Source organism: Xiphophorus hellerii, chromosome 5, assembly GCF_003331165.1.
Source record: "Xiphophorus hellerii strain 12219 chromosome 5, Xiphophorus_hellerii-4.1, whole genome shotgun sequence".
Taxonomy (NCBI): Eukaryota; Metazoa; Chordata; class Actinopteri; order Cyprinodontiformes; family Poeciliidae; genus Xiphophorus; species Xiphophorus hellerii.
Genome location: NC_045676.1, coordinates 29,297,055 through 29,320,588, shown reverse-complemented (window position 1 = coordinate 29,320,588; position 23,534 = coordinate 29,297,055). Strand labels below are relative to the sequence as shown.

General features: G+C 39.9%; 2 protein-coding genes across 3 annotated transcripts; one reads left to right on the top strand and one right to left on the bottom strand.

Annotated features, from left to right (window-relative positions):
- Positions 1–79: 79 nt before the first annotated feature.
- Positions 80–11,532, top strand: rexo5 (RNA exonuclease 5). Of its 2 annotated transcripts, none has more exons than XM_032563692.1 (19): positions 80–184; positions 1,304–1,573; positions 1,654–1,780; positions 1,865–1,976; positions 2,615–2,722; positions 3,052–3,140; positions 3,361–3,476; positions 3,997–4,135; positions 4,581–4,675; positions 4,744–4,846; positions 4,935–5,020; positions 6,562–6,670; positions 6,821–6,946; positions 7,040–7,177; positions 7,288–7,380; positions 8,115–8,472; positions 8,571–8,776; positions 10,598–10,704; positions 10,805–11,532. In XM_032563692.1, exons 2-19 carry the CDS (start codon positions 1,320–1,322, stop codon positions 10,854–10,856), a joined length of 2,418 nt encoding a protein of 805 aa, XP_032419583.1. In that variant the 5' UTR covers positions 80–184; positions 1,304–1,319; the 3' UTR covers positions 10,857–11,532. The 2 variants fall into 2 exon arrangements, with proteins under 2 accessions (XP_032419583.1, XP_032419581.1); XM_032563690.1 differs by having other exon boundaries at positions 10,802–11,532.
- On the bottom strand, positions 11,354–23,074 carry parn (poly(A)-specific ribonuclease (deadenylation nuclease)). Its single transcript, XM_032563693.1, has 26 exons — positions 22,945–23,074; positions 22,616–22,693; positions 22,454–22,533; positions 22,262–22,329; positions 21,706–21,787; positions 21,499–21,559; positions 20,315–20,483; positions 19,992–20,054; positions 19,876–19,914; positions 19,751–19,793; positions 19,569–19,649; positions 19,022–19,078; positions 18,606–18,683; positions 18,471–18,514; positions 17,624–17,666; positions 17,461–17,536; positions 17,260–17,370; positions 16,829–16,898; positions 16,682–16,737; positions 16,269–16,355; positions 16,109–16,183; positions 15,861–16,038; positions 15,622–15,743; positions 14,528–14,594; positions 14,298–14,452; positions 11,354–12,326 (listed from the first exon to the last, which is right to left on the bottom strand). The coding sequence occupies exons 1-26, from the start codon at positions 22,961–22,963 to the stop codon at positions 12,280–12,282; spliced, it is 2,049 nt and encodes a 682-aa protein (XP_032419584.1). The 5' UTR covers positions 22,964–23,074; the 3' UTR covers positions 11,354–12,279.
- Positions 23,075–23,534: the final 460 nt, after the last annotated feature.

Below are 23,534 nucleotides of genomic sequence, written 5' to 3'. Positions count from 1 at the left end.
CCGAAAATCTTAAAATCATCCAGTAAAAGCAAAGTGGAACCGAATGGTAGTTTATTCTGAAAGGCAGTTTTAAGAAGTTGTCACCACTCACCCCGCCCGCCCCCTCCCCTTGGAACAACATCCAGTAACGTGCTCTGAAAGTGTGTTTCTGTCCCTATGGTCTCATCTGGACCCGTAACATCTGGTAATTTACGCTCGGAACTACTTTTATGCGTGTTAAACCTATTTAAATTCTAAGTTTCCCTTTACGGTTCAACATGTTTCAATACTTTTAGCCTATCGTGTTTGAGTTGAAAACGAAACACACGGACTGTTAAACCAATGAGCCTTTGAATGTTAACATTATTTTATATAGATAAAGGCTCGTATCACGTGGAAAAGTCCTATGATGATTGCTATTGTTTAGCAGTGTGATGTTTTTCTCAGATCTTCATTATTCCCCTCTTTACTTTTAGCTCTGCAATGTCAGATTAAAACACTCAATTATCAAAATTAGGCAAACAATAACAACGCGAATTTTCAAAAGTAGCGTGTTTTGAATGACTTGGTCAGTCTCTCCTATCTTTATGGAGGAAACATGGCTCAGGCTTACAGCATTTCTTCAGTTTGTAAAGGTTTCAATCAGTTGCAGGTCTGAATTTCGCAGCACCTTAATTCGATTCTTTTCTTTCCAGTCACTGTGTTGTAGATCTGCTACCGTATTTTCGAATCATTGTCCTGCTAATGACTCAGTTAGGACCCAGTGTCATCTGTTGGCTATCTAAGAGTTCTTTATCAGCTCAGTGACTGTAAGGTGACTGAGACCTGTAGGAGCAAAACAATGACTGGCAAATCTTCCAGATGAGACATATTTGTTCAAAAAATGTCCAGCTGGACTCTCCGACTTTGGGATGAATTTTCATACTATTGGGGGAAAAGTGCCATTTCAATGCTATGGGTAAATATTACAATCTTTTTGTAGTTGCGTTTAACCTACAACTTGGTCAAACATGTAAAAACAACCTTAATTTGTTCAGTCAGTGCCATCAGGAGTATAACAGCCAATGTCAAATAAATAAACTGAAATTGCTTAAAAAAAAAAAAAAAACAGCCTACATTGGTCAAATATGTAAAAATAAAAGGCAACAAACCTTTCAAATGGTTCAGAAAGTGCAATTAATAATCCTAAACACTAAAGCGTGAAAAGCCACAAAAACTGTTCACAGTTCTGCTAACCCACACTAGAAACCTTCCAACCTCTTCCATAGTCGCATTCAAACCATGTGCATTTCAAACGCTCTTTTACGCATTTCCTCCACTGTAGAAACATCGGCCTGAGCATGGAGTGCTCCTCGTCTTCAAACGTCCCGGGCGGCAAAAAGAAAAGACAAAACGAAGCGCCGTCCGCTGAGGAGGACGTCAAAAGAAGGAAGACCGAGGAGGAAGGCGACGAAGACCTCCAGCGTCGGCCTTGCGGTTCGGCGAAGGTGTCGGTGCCTCTCGACCGCTTGCAGCAGCCGATCACCGCGGCCCAGCTGATGGAGCTGCTTCATTTCGCCGCTCTGGGGAAATCCAGGGGCGTCAAACAACCGAGGTGGCGTTTCTCCCGTCGGCCGCTTCTCTCGACTCATTCACGATTGACTCATGCCGTTTCCTCATTCCTGTCCACATCAGTTGGTGTCGTCTCCACCATCAGAGGAAGGTCAGCCGTATAAACGTGGCGATCGTGGACGGCGTGACGCAGAGTCTCTTCTACAACCACTACCTTTCGATGGAGCACCTCCGGAGCAGCTACACCACCGTGAGGAACTGGGGGGGGCGACGACAGAGGTTCTGATTATACTGTCGACGCCTTACTTAGTTTATTTTTATTTGTTTCTGACAGAGAATTACATTCACTCCATCATCTGACGATGTGGCATCCGACATCTTCAGCCTTGAAGTTCCTAAGGTGGATTTTTTATCTCTTGCTGCGCCAGAGGAGGCGTTTCATGAAGGTGAGGGGCGAAGCTCGAATGTTGTTGCTTTGGATACAACTAGTAAACAACAAGACGTGCTGTAGAAATTTGTAAAGCATCAATTACTGTTCTACGGAAGGGGATTAGGGATAATGGGGAAAAAACAAAAATTCTCAAGATGACAGTCAGAATTCTAAGAAAAACATCAACATTTTGAAATTAAAGTCGGAATTCTGAGATAAAATTCTGAATTCTGTGAAAAAAGTCAAAAGATTGAAATTAAAGTCAAAAGTTTGAAATTATAGTGAGAATTCTGTGGGGGGAAAAAATCAAAATTTTGAAGTTAAAGACACAATTCTGAGAATAAAGTCAGAATTTTTAGATTAAAGTTAGAATCCTGAGGAAAATGTTCAAATTCTGAGAAAAGAAATCAGAATTCAGATTTTTTTTTTTCCCCCAGTGGCCCTAATATACTTCCGTACTGTTCAGACTTTTTCTTATTGATCACCATTTCAAACTTTTGTTCCTGTATGTAATCATCTTTGCGAAAACCCTTTGTAGTATTTATTCACATCTATTTATTTCTGCTATGATGTTGTGTTTAAGGGGGGGGGGGCTCAGTAAAAACAAAACCAAAAAAATGATCAGATGAACTTTGTGTGTTTTTGTTTCTTCAGCTCTGAAGGATCACCCAGTTATCACTACGTATGGCACACAGAGGAGGGGGCTGACTGCATATCTGCTTAGCCAACAACAGATGATAAAAAATCACTATCCAGTCAAGGGTAAAAAAAATTTAGTTTGATTTCTAAATTTGTAAAATGTTATTTATTCTGATTTTTTTTTCCCCCCATAATAAAACTTATTAAATGAATAGATGGTGAATCAATTTTATTCCAGCTGAATCTTTTATAAATAAGCAAACCTCCACATTACCTTCCACTCGTTCAGGGGTTTTCCGTATTACAAACTTACTCTGTGTTGTTTTTAAATTGTATTCATGTGGCGAGTAAAATGCTAAGCTAGTTTTAAATTCATCCGTCCCAATGAAACAATAAGTTTTTCAAGTTTTGCTTTTGAACATAGATGTGTTCTGCACCTTCATTTGATCCAGGACTTCCAGGCTTCGAGGACTTCCTGTGCACAGGCAGCGATGTCAGTGTAACTGATGACAGCCCGCTGTACGGACTAGACTGTGAAATGGTGAGTCTGTCTGTCCGTCTGTCCTCGCAGTCTGTGAGCTTGGACAGGGGTTTTACAAGTTTTTTTTTTGTGGTTTTGGGAAGTGACGGTCTGACGGAACAACCTCTCCCGCTTCCCCGCTGTCCGACCGTTAGCATTGCGCTAGCAGCAGAGTTAAGCACTAGACTAATGTAGTGCTTCAGTCTTCATATTGTCCACTCTGTTTCTCGTTGTGTTTCAGTGTCAGACAACGAAAGGAAACGAGCTGGCTCGCGTTTCTCTGGTGGACGGTGATGGGAACTGCTTACTGGATGAGCTGGTGAAACCTCAAAACCATGTCATCAATTACCTAACGAGGTATGCTAGCACGCACACACACACACACACACAGTCGTGTTTTCATGTCTTGTGGGGACTTAATACTGACTTCCATTCATTTTCTACAGCCTAACTCTAACCATAACATACCTAACCCAAAAACAGCATTTCCCCTCATGGGGACCAAGAAATGTCACCACAAAAGCAGTGGTCCCCACAACCGCCATTGTGAATAGAAATAGGTCCCCACAATGACATAAAAGCCTGCTTCACACACACATATAAAGGTATACATTACCTCTATATATCTTCATAATAGGTCCTCACAATGTAGTATGTGTTGGAAAAAATGGCCTTACATAGTGAGAAATACTAAAACGCACACATGCTCTAATCAAACTCTCAGCCTACCGTAAGGGTATGCAAAGATCTGTACAGGTGCATAATTGTGACTAATCATATAGTGTTTGTCATGGCTTATATTTTTATTTCCCTTTTGAATTAATAGTTTTTTTGAATGGAATCTGAAGGTAAAAGGTTATTTGGTTTGTTCGATCAGGTTCTCAGGCATCACTGCAGCCATGTTAAGACCGGTCACCACCACGCTGCGGGACGTTCAGGCAAAGATCAGGACACTGTTACCAGAAGACGCCGTTCTGGTGGGCCACTCCCTCAACAATGACCTCAAAGCACTCAAAGTAAGTCACTAAGATTCTTACATGATGTTCAGACTCAGAGCATGTAAACGTTTCAGCACCAAAGTCTATTTGATTGTAATTATCAACCAAATTCAGTTTTTTTTTTTCGGAACCTATAGTTTCTTTACAGTTTCCATCTTTTCTTAAGGCTGGTTTATTGTAAGTTTAAAGATTTCTATACTTTATTGGTAGAATTTGTACATTTGCTTCAGGAGGGAGTTAAAGAGCGCAAACATTTTTACTCAACTGTTTCGCTTTGTGTGCGAGCCGCTTTCTTGCTATACTTGGCAATATTTAAGAAAACTAAAATAAAATCGATATCGGCAGGTCAGGCTTTTTAAAGATCGGTAATCGGCCAGAAAAGTGCAATCAGTGCATCCCTACAGAAAAGATTTCCAGAAAGTTGTGGTTTTAAAACCGTTGTGATCCCCGTCCCCGACGACAGCTCATCCACCCTCACGTGATCGACACCGCCCTGCTGTACAGGAAAGAACACGGGCAGAAGTTTAAGCTGAAGGTTCTGGCCGAGGCGGTGCTGAAGTGAGTTCCCGTTCAAGCGTCTCGGCGCGTCTGTCGCACAGTTGGTTATTGTTCCGCCCGCGTCTCAGGAGGCAGATCCAAACCGAGGACCAGAGGGGTCACAATCCCACCGAGGACGCAGTGGCAGCGCTGGACCTGGCCCGGTACTTCATCGGAACGGGGCCGCTCCAGGTGACGGGCCGCTTTTCGCAAACAGCGCAGACCAGGTCCAGGTCCTTTACAGACGTTAAAACCTGCGGCCTGCTGTTCACTCTGGCAGGTTGTGGAGCTTCACCTGGAGGAGCTGTGGGGGTGGAGCTTAGAGGAGTCTCCCAGCTACACACCTGAACCCACACCAAGTTACAGGTGAGCGGAAATCTTTACAGCTCTTTGGGTCGTTGATATTTGTTCTGTTCTATTCGGTTTTATGTATATAGTCCTATTTCACAACACGTCATCTCATGGGACTTTACAAAAAGTTAAGTACATCTCTAATGACTCGTAAGAATTTGAATTAATATGAGGTACAATGACTTTTAATTTCCCTTGTGGGATCAATGAAGTATTTTTGAACTTGAATTTGAAAAAGTCATTTCAATCCAGTCAAACATGCATTTCAATAGATCCTAGATATCAAACAGATATAGTCAAGTTCAGTTTATTACTGAAATTGGTCCAAAAATATTTTAGTTTACAGGGTTTGTATGGGGGGTGAAATCCTTGAATCTTAACCCTCTATGGCATGACTTTTTATTTTTTGGGGGAAAAAATATTTTCCTGCATTCTTTGGGAGCTTGGTGGTCCCTAATTACATGTCAATCATAAAATCGGACTCTGACACCTCCTGGAACCAGATTTGGGTTTGTTGCCTCAGGGTAACATTGGTCTAGAACACCAAGATTTTCTACACTGATTATGAGAAATGAAATACAAATCAAACAAAAACTATATTCATAAAAAAACTTTTTTTCGGACAAAAATATGTCAAAAATCATGCCCCCCAAAAAATAAAATAAAGGAGCAATGTGAGGTACAGATATGTGGTTTGTTGCCTGAGGGCAACGCCATGCCATAGAGGGTTAATCGGACGTTCAAGTTTTCAGAAGTCCTTTTTTTATTATTTCTCAGAGAAAAGATTGGTTACAGAAAGAAAAGTGATTTTTTTTTAAAAAATATTGGGTTATAGCATTTAATTTGAGCAGGAAGATAATTTACCTCAACACAAATCAATTTGTTTAATGTCGTGTATTTGTTATTCCTAATGCCTCAGTGACTTGTTGATCTAATTGAAATAAAGCTGGTCTGATATTTTGTATGTAAAAAGTTGTTGAGAGTTTTTGTTAGTGTTTTGTTCTCAGACCAGTCAGGTGTGTGGGAGAGAATTTTCAAAACATTACATTTTGTTAATATTTTAGTTTCATTTTCCCTGCTGTCGAATGGAGAACACTATCACAATACATTATTAGTGACAGTAATAAATGTCTCATAATAGTGAATTGAAACTGTCTTTTTAAAAAAAAATAAAAAAATTCATTCGAATTATTTTTATCTCCAAAGTGTAGCTTTGGAAAAGTTTGAAAACTCACCTTGAAAAATGCTTCAATTTTACGGCAGGTAAAGCGTACGAACACTGTAACTATGGAAACCCAGCAGGTTGGATGTATTCTATTCTGTTTTATTCTGAAAATAAACATCGGCACAAAAAAGTGCTTTTTTTTTTTTTTTTTCTTGTCAAGTCTCGCCTCATCTGTAAAATAAGCGTTTTCATCCTGATCCAAACAGGAGCTGTTCCTCTCTCTGCCTCAGTAAACGAGAAAATCAGTGAAACTTTCTTAGGTCATATTTTTGCTTCAGTTTTTAACTTTTTTCTCCTCCCCTCCCTTCCCCTCCCTTTCTCTGTCACGCAGGTTTGCAGACATTTTGCAGAGCCTCAGCCGCCCCGTGGCATTTCTGGGAAAGCGCGCCAACGTTGATCTGGACCTGTCCCACCAGCGCTGGTACGGATCTGACAAAGAGGTGAACATTTTAAACGGTTATAGTTTCTCCCCTCTGAATAACCAACAGCCTCTTTAGTTTAGCTTTTATCAAGAAAAAAAAAAAACCCAGACGTATTTAGTTGCTTTGACGACCTCCACTAGTACTGTGGTAATCCCGTTCCTTCTGCAGATGCTGTCCTCCTTCAGGAACCAGACGGGTCACCTGTTCCTGTCTGTCCTTCGCTTTTCGTCCCTCTCGGACCATCTGAAAAGAAGCTACGTTCACCGTCACCACCAGCAGCAGCTGTATCACAACGTGAGCTCTTCGCCGCGCTCTGTAGACGTTGTGGTTGTGCAGGCCTGCGGTGTAAAACGGTCCCAAAGCGTGCGTGTGCGTTTTCATCCGCAGGTTTCTGCAGTCTTCCGGGACATGTGCACCGTGTTTTCCGGGCCGTTCCCAGCCAACTTTTCCAAAAGGGAAGTGAGGCGGCTGTTTGGTTGCTGCGGGCCGGTCCGCAAAGTCCAAATGTGGAACACAGGAGTCAGGGTGGGTTTCAAGTTTACGTTTGTTCTGTCATCACAGAAAGGGAACAAAAAGAAAAACGACTTTCACTGTCTCTGGATGAGGTTCTTCTTCTTGTTGTATTTAATTTCCAGATCCACGCCAAGGTGGAGTTTCAGATGCTAGAAGGAGCGATGCTCGCTTCAGAAGTTCTGAATGGGCTCAGCGTGTCGGGTCAGACCATCAAGGTAGAGCTTCTCCATTTGCTCTTTCTTATTCCTCTATTGTTTATGTATTGAAACTTGATGTCTGTTTGCTACGACAGCAAATTAGGGCCATTGTAGATTTGAAAAAGAAAAAAAATGGAATCAATTTCTACCGAATAACTTAAATCTTCTAGAAAAAAAACCCCAAGTAATTTCTGAGCTTGAAAAGTTAAAAATTTGTTTAAAAAAAATAATTGAGATCCGAGACATTTTCAGGAAAAATGTGGAAATTTTAAAAGTTTCAGATCTCCACTTTTCTAACATTTTTAATCTGATTTTTTTTTTAAAGTTTTTGTCAAGCAAATATTTTGCTTAAACTCCTAAATTCTGAGGGTTGTTTTTTTTTCTGGAGAATTTTCGACTTTTAAACTCAGAAATTTCTTGGCTTTTTTAATAAAATTTCCCAGATTAATGTCAAAATTGCTCCTTTTTTTTCTAGCTAATTTTCAACTTAAGCTCAGAAATGTGCATTTAAAAAAAAAAAGAAAAAATTCAATGTTTTAAGCTCAGAAAGTTTCTTGTTTTCTAGAAAATTTCTGAGCTTTTTTGGCAGAAATGTACTAATTTCTATCTACAAGTCCTTGTTTGTGAACACAGTCTTGACCAGTACAGCTGATTCTGATTCCACGTAACCCTTTAGACATGGCTGTTACACTCAAACCTTTGTAGAGATTTCTAAAAATGTAGTTTTTTTTATGCGTTTGTAAATTTTCCAGGTGCAGAGGCCTGTCAAAGAGTCAATGCTGGACTTGGATCTGAATCTGGACGCTCTAATGAGCGACAGAGTTAACGCCAATCAGCTTTACGTCAGTAGACTGACTCAGGACGTGGCAGAGGGACGGAACGTTTCTGTTACGGTTAACGGCCGTCTGTCAGATGGAAAACCATCAGGTTTCCATCCCGGCAGACAAACGAACGGGCCGCTACAGACGGCTAAAGTAAACGGCACACAGCTGCATCCCGGCACCACCGCACCGGACCTGAGCGAGGAGAGTCTCAGAGAGGCATTCAGTCCCTTTGGGTCAATAAAAAGCGTCACCCTGCCCGGTATACATGCAAGGCATGCACGCATTGGTGGGTTAACGACGTGTAGTTTGTTTTTTTTGTTGTTTTTTTTCATATTCACGAGACGTTTTGCAGAAATGTACAGCCTGACCGTGTGTGTTCGACAGAGTTTGAGAGTTCTGATGGCAAACGCGCGGCACTCGGCTCCTCGGAGGACCTGCTGAAAAACGGGTACCCAACATGGCCGTCTATGACTCCACCACACTTGCATTCATGGGTTGGCATGGCAACATCGAGGAAGACACAAGACGAAGAGGAGGACGCCGCGGACGAGCAGAGGCCTGACTCATTTAACTGCAGTGGGATTCAGAGGGTAAATTTCGCTTTGTGTACCTCAGAAGTCAGAACTGAAAACTGAGAATTAGGACTTAAGAATTTTTCAGTTTTAATTCCAGAAACCAATATGAGGCTAAATGCTGTTATATCATTATTGTTTAAATTTCTAAAGTTGTATCAATATTTTTAAAGCTGGTGTGTGAGTTTTAGGAAAAAATTCTTTTCCACGTCTTTGTTAAAGTCGTCTCTATGTCCTGACAGTATGAGAAAAGATAATCCACCAATCAGAGCAAAGAGGCGGGTCCTGTCAATCATGCTCATGTGCGCGCTGCTCAAAGTGCGGAGAAACAACTTATCTTTACAGGAAAACCGTTTATCTGCCATCATTGGTGGCCATGCTAACTAGCTAGGTTAATTGACCGCACTAAGACCCTCCTCCTGGCTCTGATTGGTTGTTCCTGATTGAGCTGTGTATTTCTGTAGTTACCTTGAATTTTTTCACAGATTATCCCATCTACTACTTTCATGATTTACTGACATATGTAACAAATGTAAAAAAATATATATTTTTTTTTATTAGAAAAGTTGCATACCACCGCCTTAATGAAGAGAAGTTGTGTAGCAGTACTGACCGGACCTGTTCATAAAGTCCTCCTTTAATTATGTTCCGCAATAAAACCCATCATTCACCCGTTAATAACTCTTAAATTTATCCATTATTAGTTGTAGCAATAGACTTTATTTGAGAAATATTTATTTTAGATGTAAAAAAATAAAAAAACTGCAAAAATGCTGTAGGCGAGCCTAAATCCACACCAGTCGCGTGCAACGTGACCATGTAATAAAGTTTAGCCTCCCTGTTTACCCAACCGCGTCATCAACCCAGCTTGCACTGCGCGGGTGACAAAAAGGCAACCTGCGTGGCTGAAATTTGTAACTAAACATTTAAAATTGTTCAGGTAATTTATTTATTTATTTTTAAAAGTCATCATGGTCATAAAGTTGGAAGCGCTACTGTTCATACCTTGATGCTACCTTGATGCTAGCGATGGGCGCCAGAGACGGTGGAGTCCCCGTCCGACGAATCAGCTGATAGTTTTGTCCAGGAACACGTCCGTCTTTCACGTCCTTCGCTGTGTCCTCTTCGTAACTGACCAAGGCTCCTAACCGAAGCGCAGTTTTTGACTTATTGGTATAGTGACTTGTTCTTAATAAAGAAAACTAACTTAAGCCACTGGGAGGCTGCAGACTGACACTTTGTTGACCGGTGGTCCTCCTGGATCCAGTGAATGAGACCATTTATTGATCTTGAGCTCTCCAACAAAATGCGAAATTGTAAATTGCACACTTATAGTGTCAACTTAGTCCAAAAAAAAAAAAAAAAGGCTCACGTAATTGCCGCAACGCATTAAATCAACAACAAACAGCAACGACGACGGTCAAAAACTGACCGCTTCCGGCCGCGCATTCAGCACACCTGCTGTGACTCCGTTTAACCACACGATGCCACCTACTGGTGACTTTCAGGTATTGCATCAAACAAAAATACACTTAAACCCCCCAAAATACGGTTTTGAGTTTTGTGTTGGTGTGAAACCTCCACTTCCAACTTTTATCAACCTTTATTTATAAACGTATAAGTTTGAACCAAATAAAAATGCAAACCTTAATCAAAGCACACTCTTCAATCGATCAGCACCAGTGAATAACAATGAAGGTCAGGTAACCAGTTTGAACTGTAAATGATTTGGGATTCAGTCCAATTTAATGTGAAATGCACATCAAAAGTTGAATTTTTTTTTATTGGTGTATTTATCATGTTGAGCACATCATTAAGGCTCCACTTTGTCTCATGTAGAATCAGGAAGTGAGTCTCCTGAATAAGCTGGACCGCCGACTGAGTAGAGTCTTCAGCTCGCTCCCAGACGGGACCTTGTCTGTGGTGCTGCTGCTCGGACACAACAGGTAAAAAAAAAAAAAATTAAAATGCATATTGCACAGATTGCATAAAAGTTCCCCTCAAGTTTAATATTTCTGAGCATCTCTTTTGTCCTTTTTGCAGCAGAGGTTTTGATCATCCCGGTTTATGTTTGTTGGAAGTCAAAAACGGATTTTAAAGGGAACAAAGAGCAGGTCTAGGAAACGCCCTGGCAACTCCTGAACAGCTTTGGAGCGAAAATCGGCAGACCAGCAGACTTTGGAAGAACCTCAGCAAAAGAAGCAGATCTTTGTCAGACCATTAAACATCACGGGGACAGAACACGTTGTTTTTTTTAAAAAACTTTTCATGGGTTGAAGAGGCTGTAAAAAGTCTTAATGGCATCACATCTTTAAATCAATTTTAATGTACAAAGTCCTATAAAAGGCTGTTTTAAAGCAATACTAATTAATACATCAGCTATGTTTTAAATAGCTTAATTTTAAAAATATTTTGTTAATTATTTTTTATTTAATGGACATTAAAAAAGGTTTAGGCAATTTTTATTTTAAAAGAAAAAAAACTGAAGGGATTGTAGTTGTAAAAAAAACAAAACAAATGGAAAACATTTTAAACCTTAAGAAAAAAAAAATATACATTTTTGTTCCAAGGTAGAAAAAATGCTAACAGAAACAATTACTAAGAAACATTCTTTAATTTTTTCCCTCTTTTAAAAGGAAATGTAAGGATTTTTAAACTCATACAAAAATGTTTTAAATTGTACATCTTTTTGTGCTGACAGCATACTTTTGACATCGTTGCAGGTTGACACAGTTACAAAACGTTGAACACAAATGGAAAGAGAAAAAAAAAAAGAAAGCACCTTTCATGAAGGGTGAAAATGCCACCAACAATAAATATCACAATCTCAATTATAAGCTCACATTTGTCTGATAAAACTGAAGACGACAATTTTCTTAAAATGAGAGGAAAAAAAAAAAAAAGTTTGATTACGTTAAAACTAAATAATCCTGATGGGATTTGTTAAATGGCATTTCTATCTCTTAGGAAAACAGACTTACAGGAATACAAACACTGGGATAATGGACACTCTCTCACACAAGCACAAATAAATTCACTCACAAAAAAAAAAAAAATATATATATATATATATATAAGACTGATTAGAGACATCTCTCAATAAAATTTATGAATGCATTCAAAGTGCCAAATGGCTGTGGAGGCAGATTCCAGTCTGAACACATCAGTGAATAAGTGAAACTCTCTGCACCTTATACATGTTTGAGATATACATCGTCATTTCTGAGGAGGTGCCTGCTCCTCTGGTATAAGATCAGAATATGGCAGCTGCTGTTATGGCTTGTTTTATTTATATTTTTTTGATTTTTTGTTTTTTTTGCTTTCAAAACTTGTGTTAAATGTCTCGGCTGGTAGCTTTGGACACTTTATCCGTAAGTGCTGAATGAGAGCATGAAGGTGGGGCATGCAGCACTCTGTGCTTTATGACCCTGGAGGAGCGTGCACCAAGTGTTGAGGAGGAGAGGCCGACCAGGGGCGGCGGCCCAGGGTGGCGGCCCGCACGGGGCGGCTGCCTCCCTGTTCTACCAGACTTCTGGGACTTCGAACAGGGAGGTTGTAGAATCTGACGCTGGAACCAAAGATGGAGACAGGCTCACGTTAGGAAAAAAGAAAATCCATTGAAAAATCTGAACCTTTTTATTTCCCACAATTTCAGTGTCAAATTTTATGCGTCGTGTTTTCCAGCCAAATACCATAATTTTATAGCACAATCAAGTAATAAAAATGCTACACATCATATACGACTTCAAAGAAATTTGACTTTGTAATTTAACACCTTGAAATTGGGCCTCCGTCTCTTTAAGAAACTCCTGCTCTTTCTGAAACTCCGCCTTCAGGAAGTCATCACAACATGGCTCCTCTATTAACCCTTTGATGTTTTTACCAGCGTTGCACTGAGAAGTGTACAAAGTCGGCCTTCTATCACCTGAAGAACATTTCCAGGATTAAAGGACTAATGTCTCAGCCAGATCTAGAGAAACTTATTCATGCGTTCATCTTCAGTCGTATTGATTATTGCAACAGCATCTTCACAGGTCTGTCCAACAAATCAATCAAACAGCTGCAGCTGATCCAGAATGCTGCTGCTGGCGTTCTCACTAAAACCAGGAAGATAGAGCACATAACACCAGTTTTAAAGTCCCTCCACTGGCTCCCTGTAGCTCAAAGAATAGACTTTAAAATACTGTTGTTAGTTTATAAATCACTGAACGGCTTAGCACCACAATACATTAAAGATCTGCTGTTGTTGTATCAACCCTCCAGACCTCTCAGGTCTTCTGGTTCTGGTTCTGCATCCCCAGAACCAAACGAGGAGAAGCAGCTTTCAGCATCTATGCACCATAAATTTGGAACAAACTTCCAGAAAACTGTAAAACAGCTGAAACGCTGACTTCTTTTAAATCTAGACTAAAAACCAACCTGTTTAGAATTGTATTTGAAATGTAATCAATTACAAATTTATTGATGGAACTTGACTTAATGCTGTGTTTTGATTGTTGATTCTATGTTGCATTGTGTTTCTGTGTTTGATATGATGTAAAGCACTTTGAAATGCCTTGCTGCTGAAATGTGCTATACAAATAAAATTTGATTGATTGATTTTGATTGAAGTAGCTCCTATAATGAGCTCAGCAGATTGGCAGCTCCACCAGGTGTTTGCTAATTGCTGCTTGCTAGTCCGAAGGAGCCGAGTGAATGAGTCAATGGGCTGCTCTGAGGCAGAACCTCCGCAACTGCAGCTCTTAGGAGGAGATCCATCCTGGTAGGCGGAGCTAGATCCACCCAGGCGTTTTGCACAGATGAATAATTGCCACAGAAGATTAAGTAATTTCTCAAACATGCATGAGAGAATCAAAGCAATACTCCAGGTATGTTTTTTGATGAGGGAACAACATGCTGTTAAACTAAAAAACAAAACAAAAAAACGGTCGACTTTAATTAATACTGTGTCTTTAAAATCAGTTGTGTGATTGATGCCTTAATTTCACAGAATTCCAAGACATCAATATCAGTGCTTAGTTTTGCATCTAAACCAAAGCCAATTCAAGAACCTTAGAAGTAAATGATGCTTTCCAGACTGGAACCCTGGGATAGAAATGATGGTTTCCTTGGGAGTTGCAGGCTGAACACAGGCGTTTTTCAGTTTAGTCTCATCTTATTCAACATTCTGAATATTCAGGCTTCTCTTTTCTTTAACTTTTAAATAAAAGCTTCATTTTTATTTGTTTTTGCAAAGCAGCAAGTGATATTTTAAATCTAATTTATACATTATTAGAAAATTTTGTTTGTATTTTAGTTTGCAGTTTCCTTTAAATGTTTTATTGGAGGAAAAATTATTTACAGTAATTGAAAAATTAGCCTATAGATTCTTTTAAAAGAAAGGCTAATTGCAGCCAGTCTTTGATGAATCTACCCAACAACCAGTCTGCAAAGATGGAGCCCTAGTTATCAAATCCAATACGCTTCAAGTCAGAACATCTACCAGGAACCAAACTACTAACCTCGCCCCTTCAGGTAACTACAGCAGTGAATAACTCACCGTCAGACTTCTTCTTGCTTTTTTGACTTTTCCTTCCCGGAGCTGTTGGGGTTTGGCGCCAGGTGGCCGTCCCGTCAGCATAGCTGCCCGAGTCGGCGCCTTCTGGACTTTTAGCATCTGGGACTGGGCTTGGTTCGGCCGAATACGAAGAATTTCTGCAGGAGAAAACGAAACGTAAAGCGACAGAAGAGAGAACTTGGACAGAACAGAGGAGTCGCCCCTCCACCTACGTCATCTTCAGCCAGCCTTCTGACGTCTTGCTCTCCACGGCTTCAACGCTCGCCTGACCGCCGACATCTGGAGGGAGAAACGGTGCAGGCGAGCTTAGATCAGGAATCGATACACTGCACTTATTACCGGTGAAAATCCCAGCAGAAAGTGAGCTAAGAAAACCTTTAAGGAAAGGAGAGCCGCGCTTGATTTACTACATTTCCCTAGTGAGAACACTGAAAAACCCCACAAAATCTCACCAAGTATTATTTTGTTTCTTGTGCAAATATCCTTGTACACTTGAATTAAGACAAAACTAATTTACAAATAACTTTTCAGTTTTCAAGTAACTTTAAAAGTGCTAATTCCACTGGCAGGTTATTTCACCTAAAACACATTCTTCCCCATGTCATAAGTGAAATAATCTGCCAGTAAAACAAGTACTTTTTCATCAATATTAAGGAATTATTTACTTAAATGATGTCATTTTTGCTGAAAAGTTAACTGTAAATTAGTTTCGTTTTATTTTAAGTGTACTAAGATATTTGCACTAGACAAAAATACTTGGTGAGATTTTGTTTTTGCAGCAAAAAAATGTTCTCCGTGAATAAACAGTCCTAACTACTTAATCCAAAACAAGAAAACAAAACAAACAACAACAAAAAAATCAATGTCTGATACGCTCTGCCAAAATTAGCCTATTTGTTTTTTTAGGGTCAAGACTAGCTAATTAGCTCATTTTAATTAGCCAATTAAATGGTTCAAATATTTACGCCCATCAATATGACCCACAAGTGACATCCGGTAACAAAAAAAACGATCAGAAAACAATCAGCTTGGACACTGAAAAAAAAGACCATTGTGTTCAAGTTGTGTTAAAGGAAATAGCATCTCAATGCTCAACATTTTGCAGTTAGCACAAGATGTCCCCAATGCGAATGTCAGCATCCAGTCCACATTTTTAAGGAAGAATTTTTTTCAAAGTAGCTACATAACCTGGTAGAATAGCATCTAAATGCTAATAACAGATTCAACCATCCTGTCTCCCCCGGTTACCCCAAGCACAGCCCCATCTGTCCTGCCCATACAAATACATGCATATTCTCTCACACACCATCATATTTGATCTTTTTGCTGCCAGTGCTGTCGGGGAATGAGTAGTGGTTCCAGCCATCCCCGCTGACGCCGTCGTCGCCGCCCTGCTCCCCCTGAGTGGGACTGATGCTGCGTTTCCTCCTAGAGCAAAATCAGAAAACCTCAAACTAAAAACATGTATGCACCACAAGCTACAACCCAGGAAGAAAAAAAACAAAACAACAAAAAACACTGAATGATGTGTGTGGAGAAAGCCACCTGGAGAACCCAAACCCAGCAGACGCAGTGGAGGAGGGGTAGTGGGGCTTCACCCAGCTGTCATCCCCCCAGGTTTTAGCTGGCTGGCCGAGCTTCTCCTTCTCCTGCTGTTTCCCCTGGATGTAGTCTGCGTACGTCTGGATCTTGTAGCTCTCTGCGTAGCGGCTGGTGTTCATAGCTGGTGGAACAGAGCTCCTATTAACGCCCAACGGCGGTACATCTCTCCGGCCTGGCTGCGCGAGACTTACCGATCTGCACCTGGTCCGTCTGACTTAGAGAGACGAAGGCTGAGGTGTCGTCTATCCACGACACCTGGATGTTACCTGGGTGCGTACGACAAACAAAAAGCAGCATCAACAGAGTAGAATCGGATTAAAAGCAGAATACATACACATTCTGATACCATACCAAAGGCACTGAAGAGCTGGTAGAGGTCACTCGTCTTCCACTCCTTGGGGAAGGTCACGTACAGGACATGGTCTCTCTTTGGCTGCACTGTTGAAGGAAAATAAAAGAGGAGTTAAGGATTTGAGAACGGTTCACTTAGAAAATCTACTTTTTAAAAATACTTTACATTGCTAAAACAATTTTCAGACTGACACCAATGCTATTTAAAGGCCAAAATCTAAAAACCCTAAAGTTGGGGGGTGGGAGGGGCCTGCAAGACATTGTGCAATTAGACATCAACTCCAGTCTAGTTTTTCCCCTCTTACACTCACCTCCTCAAAAACATCCTACCAAATACTTACAGCTGAACCCACAATAGAAAAAGAACAACTAAAAAGAAATTAGAGAAAGTTGCGTTTCGGTAGCTTCCTTACAATCTGGTCCGGTGATGTTGAGGTAGGGTATGTCGATAATCCGCATCAGAAAGAGCCTAAGTAAATAAAAGAAAACTCATTTTAAAGTTGCAAAACAAGAAAACGTGATCTTGAGCATTTAATAAAAAAGCAAATAAAAGCGCTTACTTGTTGAAGAAAGGCTCAACTAGTTTCGATCGGGGGGAGATGTGAGATATCGGCGGCATCAAGAAAGAACCTGCAAAAGAAAGTAGAGAAAATTCAAATGTGTGTTTAAAATCCAAATCTAAATAGTTGAGAGTTTACAGACAATCTATTATCAATAGGTTTGTCACCATTTGACAGTAAATTGTTCCTGAAATTATTGCAATAATCAATAATATTGTTGTTTCGAGAGATTTTCAAGTAATGTAAAGGTATTGCCGTAATGAAGCAAGTTTATCATCTCAAAGACTAAAACTTTCATTTTGTGCACAACACTTCACACTGGAACCAGAAGACATTTTAAATATCTATAATAAAACCAACCAAGAACAACAAATGAAATGGAAATAAAGCCCACACACGACCAAAAGTAGAACTGAAATTGGTTGTTTTACCCAGGTGGTTGGCCATGGAGACGAAACACAGGCCGGTGATGTAAGCGTCGTATCCGGCCTCGTGGAGCTGCTCCTGGGCCGTGTCGTAGCTGGGGAACCCCTCGGCAGTTTCTATCGGCGACGAAGGCGGAAAAACGTCCAGCGGTTGACTTTTGGGGTCATTACCAGGCATTTCAGACACTTCCCAGTGGACTCACTCACCAACTTGCGGTGGCTTGAATGGAGTTTCTTTCGCTTGTTTTTCGAGCTCTGCCAGAGACGTGTTGTTGATCAGCTCCTGTTGGACAGACGGAAGGTCTTTGCTCAGAAAACAGATTCATCACAGCTGACGGAATCAGAATAGTGAGGTGAGGTTGGTTTGTACCTTAAATGGCTGAGTGGAGGCCATCAGCTTTGTGTCTAGAAGTCTACAAGTGGATAAAAAGCAAATCAATAAATCACCCAAAACATACAAAAAAGACAACAAAAAAAACACTGGATGATATGGCTGAAAAATGTACCACAAAATAAGTGTTTCATATTGGTTGATAGACAATTATCAATTAGCTTTTTGTTTTAAATAGAGGTGGACAATAACGGTGGGCCCCATAAATTATGACATCTTTCTCATCAGTCTGATATCATAAAGAATAGCACCATAACATGTTTGGTGGGGTAAAGTTTTTTTTTTTATATATATATATAAAATCAAACGCTTGAGTTCAAGTTACATCAGTATAACTGGAGAAAACAACTTTATGAATTTTTTTTTAAAATTCCCCTCATGTCAGAAAACTGTAAATTTTCATAAACATAGATAAACAGTTATTGTGCGTGCCTAGTTTTAAAAATATAACATCCTGCAAAGCCGGAGGCGTTTGACTCAGTTTTCTCTCCAAACCGTTTTTTTTTATTTTCATGCAGTCAACTGAAACTGCTGCTGCACAAGTTACACAACAGGTTGTTGCTAAGTAACCACAAGTTACTAAAGTTGTTACCAGGTAACCAAAGAGTGAGCGAGTTAGTTGATGCCTTGCTTAGCTCGCCGTGAAAGGTTTAGGTTGCCTACATCTCCCAAAAATGCCGTGCAGTTCTGGATTGGAGTTCAGTGAATCTATCGATACTGATCACGTTTCTATCGTGATATTTATCGGTACTGATTTATCATCCAGCCCTGGCAAAAACAAAGTAGTTTAAGACAGAAATGCATGTTTTCTTAAAAGAAACATTACCTTGGGAAAACACACATTGCAACTTCTTTAAAGTCTTGAAGGTCCTTAAGAAAAGAGTAGGGAGACAATCAGACAGGTTAGAAGTTTAAACAATTCATACAACACGACAGGAATGGAAAAAGGATCGCTTTTTACCTCTGGCAGCGGACAGTAGAACTGGTGGATAGTGTGCATCACATCCAGAAGCATGTTGTGGCCAACCACCAGTTTACCCTGAAGTCAGAACCGCAAACCATAACATTAACCCAAGCATTACAAAAAAACTCTGCATTCTTCCTTTTAAAACTAAAGATATTAAGGGTTTAATCATATTTTCACATTTATTCATGTTTACGGATACTAATACAGTGAAGAAAATAGGAAAACTAAACAATGTGGACAGTTTTGGAGGAGAGGGGGTTCGAAACATTAACTGACATTTATCACAGCAACAATAAATGAAATTTATAGTGTGAAGAAATTTATGACGATTAATGCTAAACGATATGATAAACTTAAAACTGCCATTACGCATCAGGTTTGTATGGGATGAAATGAAAGGAGTGACTCACAGATTTAGAAATGGCGTGGATGACCCTGGAGAAGCCGACAGCGTTATTGAGCTCCTCCTGGTGGGGAAAGAGGAGAAATGCAGGACAGAGACCTGTTAGAAAAGCAACTTGTTCCTCATAGCTTTTATATTAATGAGACCACATCAAGGTTTCCACACTAATACAGAAAACTAAGCATCTCATGTTAGGGGTGGGCGATATGGACGACTTAAAAGTTTTATCACAAAATATTGTGATATATTTTATTGCTTGTTTTTTTTAAGTCACTGTAGATCTGTGACTGCATCATAGCCTCACAAACACAAATACTGCTGTTGAGAAATGTTCTTATGTCATCATCTTTTTATCATATTTTCACATTTATTAAAGCCCTCATTGAACAGTAGGGGAAAAAAAAAACAAACATTAAAACTACTACGGAAAAAAAAAACTTTACAATGTTTTTTTTAAACACTGTTAATTGGAATTTAGTGCAACAATGATATTTATTCTTGAAAGAAATCTTGATGCATAATAAATGATACAATAAACATAATAATAAACTCACCTGCTCCTTCTCCAGTTTCTGTTGCTCCCTCCTCTTCCTCTCCTCCTCGTCAACTTTACTGATCTGAATGTAGCGCTCCTTCTGCCGACACGACCAGCTGAGTCAGCAACTTACATCCACAAGGCATGAAAATGGAATAAATAATAATAAAGAAATAAATAAAATATCTAATGTATGCGTACCTTTTCTGTTTCCAATGTTTCCACATGAAGACCTTTGGGAAACCTGGGATGTCGAGACAAGACAAACGTCAATTGTCTATGAAGAGGCAATAAAGAAATGTTAAAGCATGTTCAGTAGCACTCACTTCCAGCTCAGTGTCTGGTATATCAGCTTCCTCTGGAATCTGAGGAGGTAAATATATACATTAAGATGATAAAAAAAAGAATAGGAATGGCTCTTAGAGAAAAGAGGAAAAATTACCCTGTACATGGGTCCAAGTTCAGAGTTTTCCCATTTCCATTGAAAAGCCTCTCAACTTTCTCTCTGATTTAAAAATGCACAGAAATGGACAGAAAGAAAGATGGGAAAGACTTTAGATAACATCTTCCCACAAGGTTCAAAAGGTCACAGTAGGATCCCCAGCTGGTACTGCATTTTGTGAGTAAATGTCAAAAGTAGGGCTGGATGATACGGCTGAAAAATTTCAAAATCAAAACACACTGCCAAACTGGTGGCGTGACTTTTCATGTTTCATCCAGTTTCCGCCCCACTCTGTGGGAGATCTCCAGAGCAGCTCCACTTACACCACTTTGTTGATGTAGTCTTTCTGTTCGTCGGGTACATGTGCGGGGACTTTGGAGGACGATGGGGAGATAAAGGAAGGCGTCCCGAGACCGTTGGCGTGCTGGTTTCTCCGTTCCTCCGTCTGCTCTCTCAGCTGAGCTTCCTCGTCTTGATTTAGGTACGGGATTCCTGAGAACAGCAGAGAAAAGCGATTAATACCGAACAGGGAACTTCTGATTTACGGCTGCCGTAAACACCAGCAGCCGTCCTCTCCTGAAAGGGGGATTCTGCGGCATCGACGTGAAATCTGTATTGAGAGGAACTTGTTGGATAATCGTTCGCTTTAATCCAAGCAAGAGGAGGAAAGAACGCCCTGCAGACGCTTTAGTCGAATTACGTTTGTTTAGTAAGAAACTGTTGTGTCTTTGAACCGTGAGAGGACTTGCATGCACAGGAGAAATGGAAAACTCCACGCACCAAGGCCCAAGGACACAAGGTCAGAGTTCAAAACCCAATTTTTGCTGCAAGTCAACCATGCCAAGAACTCCACCACTGTGCAACACCCATTTGTAATCAATAATCTGCCACAAATAGTCTCAATTCAAACAAAAAGGTGTTCTATACTACATCATATCAGAGACAACAATAAAGTGAGTATTTTAAGTAGTTTTTTTTTATTATTTGACTTCAGTGAAAACCTTTACAGGCTTCTACAATTATAAAAACAGTTAAGAAGCTAGCATCAGAGAGACATGTTTACATGTTGGGTCATTAAGGCGTGAAAAACACTTTGCTGGAAGAACCAACAATTCTATTTAGAGGCTAGGAAGACGGCTTGCATTCGGTTTGGATTTTATAACGTTTCAGAGAATCTTAAAAATACTAAAGAATGATCCAAGTTTTAAAATCAGTAGGATTGAGAGTTTATAAACTTGACCTTTTGATTTTCCATTTTAAGAATAGACATCTGCTTTGTACTGAACTGAGACTTTGATCCATCCCCCATCCCAAAACTTAGAAATACATAAATATACAAAGATTCTTTAAAAAGACTAAACAGCAGTAGCTTGATTTTGGAAAAACCTGAGAACTTTTCTGATTAGTAAGTTGTTGAGGTTTTTTGTTTTAAGTTTTAAAAGGCCAAACGTCTATAGTCAATAGAAAATAGATTTTTGTTCACAAAAACAAAAGTGCTCTTTCTCACCATGACCAAACACCTTGTTGAAGTCAAACCCCTGGCTCGCCAGGAAGTCAATACTGGAACTCTGGAATGGCAAAAGAAAGCACCAAGTATGAATTTTTCATTAAAAAAAAAAAAAAAAGAGAGAGAGAAAATATCAGTGACGAGCAGAAAAGCCATTTGCTTCAGACGAAGCTACGAGAGCCCCAACAACAGAAAAGCCACGCTTACTTGACAGATGAACTTTATATCAGGAGACGTCCGACTGAATGGTTTCGGGAAAACATAAAAGTTAAAAGGCTTCGTAATGTACCTGCGGAAAGAACGGAATAATTAAAAAAAAGTTTATATAGAATAAGGAGGTGTGGGGGCACAGCTACACAAAAAAATTGACAGCCTCAACAAAGACGACGGCAGACGGTAGATAAGAACACCAAAAATTCAGAATTCCATACTTTTGCAGACTCAAATATCCATGGATATTAGTCTCTTTATCATTTTATAAGACATTAAATATCATACCGATGGACAGAGGGGACAGTAAATGGATATAAAGGTTCATGAATGGATATGCTGAGTGGCAGCAATTAGATAGATAAACTTACATATCGACATTTTCGTTTCTGATGGACTATGTTTGATACAGTCAAACACGTTTATATATAATACTCATATGCCGAAACAAAAGGAAAACTCTGCATTTGTTTAGCAGACTACCAACATAATCTGTTCCAGATGTTGTCTGTGTGATCTTTAAGTGTGTATTTATGCAGAAGAGGACACTCACTTTGACTTCGCGGAGTCGTATCTGAATGTACACAAGCCAAACTGGAACATGAGAAAGTCCATGGAATGCTGGTGGGTAAAAGCAAAACGTTGCATAAAAATTTTATTATTAATGAAAAAAAAAAAAAAAACCTTCAGCATCAAACAGACGTGTTTACAGCACAGTTCTCCTCAGAAACGGGGTTTTAATGACCTTTTTCAGCTTCGTGTATCTCTCTTCAGGTGTATCCAGCCCGTTGGTCAATGCACTGACATTAGGACCGTCGCTTATACCTGAAAGAAAAACCGTAATTTCACACATGTCGTGGTGGCTTCTTGTAATTACGTTTTAGCCAGAAAATGCGGAGACAGTAACCTGAAAATTCTCCATCGATGGCAAGGAAGTCAGCCTCGTCTATGGCGCTGTACACCGTGCTTAAGCAGTCTTTAAAATCTGGGGAACGATAAAGTGGGGTAACGTTTTAAAAGCAGCGGTCTGGGCGAGTTAGCAGGCAGCTGAGCACATTTAGGCAGTGGTGCTACCTAGCATGCTAGCTACAAGCTGAAACACATATACTGCGTTTTTGGTTTTTATCTACAGCACACACACACTGTGCTAAGTAGCATAGTATGTGTATGGGCTATGGGTTTTATGGCAAGCAACAACGGGATAGTGCTAAAACCAAAGGCGGGCTGTCCGCTTACTTTGTCGTGTAACCTCCATCCCTGCAGAACGACGGAACCGGGGCTGGCGGCTAACCTCAGCTAGGCTTTGTCAAGTGGCTTTTAACTGCTCAACAAACACTTCCGGTTTCTCACCACGTTCCTCGCAGCGTGGGACGCGGAGCCTCGTGAGGCTCGTTGGGTCCTATTCCTATATAATTTCTTTTAATAATTTTTAGGTTAAAAAAGTAATAACAAAGCTTAATAATACTTTATTCATATTGTCGGTCAAAAGTTGCATTATATAAGGGACCACAGATTATTCGGAAATAAATGTAACTTTTCTTCTACTCTTAAATTTACATTTATAAATAAGCAGGGCCAGCCCAAGTCTTTTTGAGGCCCTAAGCAGATTTTTATTTGAGCCCCTCTTCCTCCCCCCCAGTACCACCACGTCACGCCAGATGCTGTATCGTTCCTAAGCTACTCCATATCTACATAATTTGTAATCACCTTACATCATATCAGTGCTATTATGGTTGTTGATTTTAACCCTACAGGAGCAGCGATCTAAAAACAAAAATGTGAAATTCAGAGTGGTATTTAAATATGCCATATTGTTTTAATTATTT